Genomic DNA, 4,801 nt, shown 5'->3' with positions numbered 1-4,801 from the left:
AATAGTGTTCAGCAGTCTACAGTTCCACTGATTATCATACCAAAAATCTCTGACAAGATAATTAGTGTTGAGATTGGGGTTAAGGCACTCAAGTTTCTCTCCATTGCTGACCCAGTTATCTAACCAAAAATTGATATGCCCATCTCCAAGCTCCCAAAGGAAGAGTTCCTCAGCTTTATTTCTGATTTTCAACAGTTTTGTCCAAAGTTTGGAATCCCCTATCCTTTTGGATACCGAAGTAGTATGCAAAGATCTGCAGTATTTCCCTTTTAGAAATCTTGCCCAAAGGCTATCCTGGGACCTGAATCTGATCCATAATTTGCAAAGATTTATGAAACCCAGGTGTTGGAAGTCTTTAAAGCCCAGCCCACCAGCTTGCAAAGGTTTACATAATTTCTGCAAAGGGAGCCAGTGAAATTGCTTTCTTTGACCAGACCAGAGAAATTTGTTGAAGATCCTTCCAATATAATCTTGAGTACCCTTTTGCATGGAGAACATTTGTAGGACATAAGCAGGCATTGCAGTGAGAATACTCCTTAAAACAGTGATCCTCCCACCATTAGAGAGGAAAGAGTTAGTCCAATGTTCAAGTTGTGCTTTGATCTGATCAATGACATCCTGGAAATATATTTGTCTAGTTCTGCCTTTGAGCAGATGTATTCCAAGGTATTAAATAGGGAGGTTGGCATAGTTGAATCTAGTGTAATCAGAGATCCAGTGCTTGAGCTGAGGAGTGGAGTTTTTATTAATAATAAATTGACATTTTTGTATGTTAAGTGCCATACCTGAAGTATGCTGAAAGTGGAGAAGGCATTTATATACCCTCCTGATAGAACTCTTGGCAGCATTCGAGAAAATAATTATGTCATCAACATAAGCTAAATGGCTTTTAAGGATATTAGATCTGTGATGGAAAGCCAAATGAGGTGAAATAGTAACCAACTTGTTCAATTGTCTTGAAAGGTAGTCTAGAGTAAGTATAAAAATGGTTGGAGACAAGGGGTCTCCCTGCTTGATCCCCCTGGTAGCATTGAAGAAGCCATGACACTTGCCATTGATCAGAATTGAATGTGCAATGCATTTAAGCCATCTGTGTATCAAATTAATAAATTCTTCATTGAAGCCTCTAGCAGAAAGAGTATCAAGAATGAAATCCCAGTTAATGGTATCATAGGCTTTGCTTATGTCCAGTTTGAAGATGACATTTCCTCCTCTACAAATTCTGTCAAGATCTAACAGGAGTTCCGGGGCAAGTAGGATGTTGTCAGTAATATTCCTCCCTTTAATAAAAGCCACTTGGTTGTCACTAATGAGATGATGAAGATGGGGTTGCAGCCTAAAGACAATGATTTTGCTGATTATTTTGGAGATCACATTGGTTAGGCTGATTGGCCTGTAATCCCCCCAAGTTTTCCTATTTTGATTCTTAGGTATCATAGTGATGGTGGAGGCACTGAAATATTTAGGGGGGTCCACACCTAGAAAGAAGTTTTGGACAGCAAGCATAATATCTTTTTTAGTCCTATCCCATGTGGCTTTATAGAAAGTAGATGTGTAGCCATCAGGCCCAGCAGTTTTGAAACCATCAATGGAACCTAAAGCTTGTTTTATCTCATCTTTCAAAGGGGGACTGGTGAGATTTAAATTATGAACATATTGCTGATAGTTAGTGAACATCTCAGTTTCAATTGGGCTTCTAGAATCCAGCTCCTTGGTGAACAGCTTTTGGAAATGTCATCATAAATCATAAGCTATCTCATCAGCATTGGTTAACTTCCTGCCATTGAAGTTGGTTATGTTTAAAATCATTTTACTCTTCCTTCTATGATTGATACAAGCATGATAGAATTTAGTATTTCTATCACCATCAATAAATTTAGTGACAGCAGCTTTTGTTTTAAGAAACATTCATGGTAGCGGATTTGTGCAAGGAGTCTCTCATTAGCATGGTGAACCTCATATTATGGTGAACCTCATATTCAGAACATATTCAGAATTCATCCCCATTTGTAAACCTTCCTCCAAACTATGGAATTCTTTTTGAATGGCCTCCAGATTTTCATTAACATTACCAAATTATTCCCAATTCCATTTTTTCAGATGAGAGGCTATGTTTTTTTGATTTAACCATAATCTGATTCAGGGGTCTGGATGCAGGTTGGAATTCCAATTGTTCTCCATTCCTTAATGAACTCAGGGTGTAGAGTCCACATATTTTGAAATCTGAAGGGTGTATGAGTTGCTCTAGCAGTGTTCTGTATGGATCAAAGGAGAGGTCTGTGATCAGATTCAGCCATTGCAAGGTGAGTGACAGTAGAGAATGGAAAGGTTTGAAACCATAAGGAGTTGCCAAGCCATCTATCCAATCTTTCCCACAAAGCGCATCTTCTTCAAGTGAACTTTAGACCTTGAAAGCCTAGATCAAATAGACCAGCATCACTGATGAAGTTATTGAATTTGGCTATTGGAGAGAGTAAGGGGGCTTTACCCCCTCTTTTTCCAGTTGGAGAAGTGATACAATTAAAGTCACCCCCCAAAATCCAGAAAGAGTCAATATTTTGTCTCAAAGTCATCAGCTCATGCCACAGTTCTTGTTGATGTCTAGGAAGGCTGCTAGCATAGATGAATGATGCAAATCCCACCTGTGCTCCAACGACAAACTGAATATGAAGAAACTGATGATGGTTAACAAGTAAGCTGCACTTAATTTCAGGTCTTATAAATAGCCAGATTTTATTAGTGGAATTAGCATAAAAAATAAACTTGTGAAACTTGTTGATGATGTTTTGAGGATATTTGGTGACCATAGGTTCAAGAATTGCAAAACACCAGATCTTGTGAATTCTGATGAGATGTCTTAACCTCAAAAGAGAGGAGGGGTGAGCCACTCCTCTAATGTTCCAACACAAAATATTAATTATGGGATCTTAGAATTCCAAAGAGGAATACTAATCACTGATAGGAGAGAATTGAATGGAAGGTTGAGACCTTGACCTAGTTCTTCCTCTATTATAAGTAGAGGTAGAGCCAGAAAGAGTCTTAGCCTTTCCATCCTTCTTAGAAGAGTTTGTTCCTTGTAGGAGTTGCTGCACCTCAGAAGTCAGCTTTTTCGTTTTCAGGGTTTTCTGAATTTGCCAATCCTCTTCCAAGGCCTGTTACAAATCAATGACATCAGCCTCAGCAATGCTAGGAGTGGCCTCATTGATCAGAGAAATTTGCATCACATTCTTTATCCTTGTTTTCTGACTATGCCAATCTTCTCCCAAAGCCTGCTGCACTTCAACAGCAACAGCTTCCAAAGTGTCAGCCTCAGTGGCCAAGTGGTTTTCCAAAGCACACTTCCCTTTTCCAACAAGTGTGGGGGAAGGAGGGGTAATAATACTGACTTCATTAGGTTCTGTCCTCACCACACATCCTGGGGAAGTTTCTAAGTTGTTGTGGGGTTCTGATAATTCCCCCAATGGATTACCAAAGGGGAAAGTAGCAGGAGGATTAGTGTTCTTAATAGAAATAGTTTTACTGGTTTTCCTGACAGCCTCCCTTTGATTAAATGTAGTGGTATTATTGCTTTGTCCCTGATTAGAAACCTGACTATCTACCCTTGGATTCATAGAGAGTTTTTTTGTAGGGGGTGGAGCTTATAGCATTTCTCAATAGTGTGACCAAATATTTTACTGTGTTGGCAGTAAAAAGGCTTTTGTTCAGTAGTTATATCTTGCCAAAACCCCTCTTCATCAGAACCAATCCATATCCTTTTAATCTCAATGAGGGTTATGTCTCTTTCCACCTGAATTCTTGCAAGAGCAGGTCTTGCCTTATTGAAAGTAGGAGCATCCACCTTGAGGGGAGTACCTAGTGCTCTCCCTATATTAAACAGTGCATTAAGCTTGAAGTAAGGTAATGGAAGACCAGGTAGCCTAAACCAAACTGGGGCCACAGGAGACTCCTTAGTTGGGTTAAAGTCTCTAGTCCATTTCTGGATTTTCATTGTAACTCCTCCTATAGACACAGATTGTTTAGCAAATAGCCTAGCATAATCTTCTTCCATTGAGAGTTGGATAAGAAGGTGTCTGCCATCTATCAAACCAAGCTTCCATTGTCCAATGAAATTTAGAGAATCTAAGAAGCTTCTAACAAGGTCCATTTTGGGATGGCCCAATTGGACTTTTCCAACAAGAGTGAATCTGACTTCTTCATTAAGTGAAGCAATTTCAGCTGCAGAGAAGTAGACTGCAGTTTCTCCATCTTTGAAGCTAAGGGGGTAAATGCAAGGGCAAATCCTTTTTCCAGTAGCAGCATTATGAAATTCCTGAGGGAAAATTAAATTTGTAGGATCATAGAGAGTGTCATTATCTCTTCCAACAATCCGTGCATAAGCAGCCTTAGTCCAACTGGAATCAGTGTGAACATCAATGGGGGTGGCCATGACACCAGCCACAAAGAGAAAACCCAGAAACTTTTGATTAAGGAAACAGCAAGCAGGACAGAAAGCAGGAGGCCAGCAGAAAACAGGAGGCCTCCAATGGAACAGTAAAAAAGCCACCAACCAGGAAGAACCAAAGAAGCAAAAAGAGAATCACCACAGCCTAAGAAAGGAGTGATGGAGATAAACTTCACAGTGTAGAAGAAGGAGAACGAGGGAGAACAAAGCACCCGGAGGAAGGCAACAGCCCCAGGAACACCTCCAGCAGCTTACCATGATGCCAAAAACCCAAGCAGAGCACTTCCCTTCTTAGCCGCCAGTATCCTGATATATATGTATGTATATATATATATATATGTATGTATGTATATATATATA

The 4,801-nt window shown here is 39.7% G+C and overlaps 1 protein-coding gene across 1 annotated transcript; it reads right to left on the bottom strand.

Moving 5' to 3' along the window:
• Positions 1–3,607: 3,607 nt before the first annotated feature.
• LOC110038916 lies at positions 3,608–4,426 on the bottom strand. The gene has a single exon (XM_020743841.1). The coding sequence runs from the start codon at positions 4,424–4,426 to the stop codon at positions 3,608–3,610; it is 819 nt and encodes a 272-aa protein (XP_020599500.1).
• Between the last annotated feature and the right edge of the window lie 375 nt (positions 4,427–4,801).

Source organism: Phalaenopsis equestris, unplaced genomic scaffold (genome assembly GCF_001263595.1).
Source record: "Phalaenopsis equestris unplaced genomic scaffold, ASM126359v1 Scaffold234310, whole genome shotgun sequence".
In the NCBI taxonomy this organism is placed as follows: Eukaryota; Viridiplantae; Streptophyta; class Magnoliopsida; order Asparagales; family Orchidaceae; genus Phalaenopsis; species Phalaenopsis equestris.
The sequence above is the reverse complement of the archived record's forward strand: the minus strand, read 5'-3'. Positions and strand labels throughout refer to the sequence as shown.

What these genes read in the sequence shown, in the direction of transcription:
- LOC110038916 (XM_020743841.1), bottom strand. Translation starts at nt 4,426, where the DNA reads ATGGCCACCCCCATTGATGTTCACACTGATTCCAGTTGGACTAAGGCT.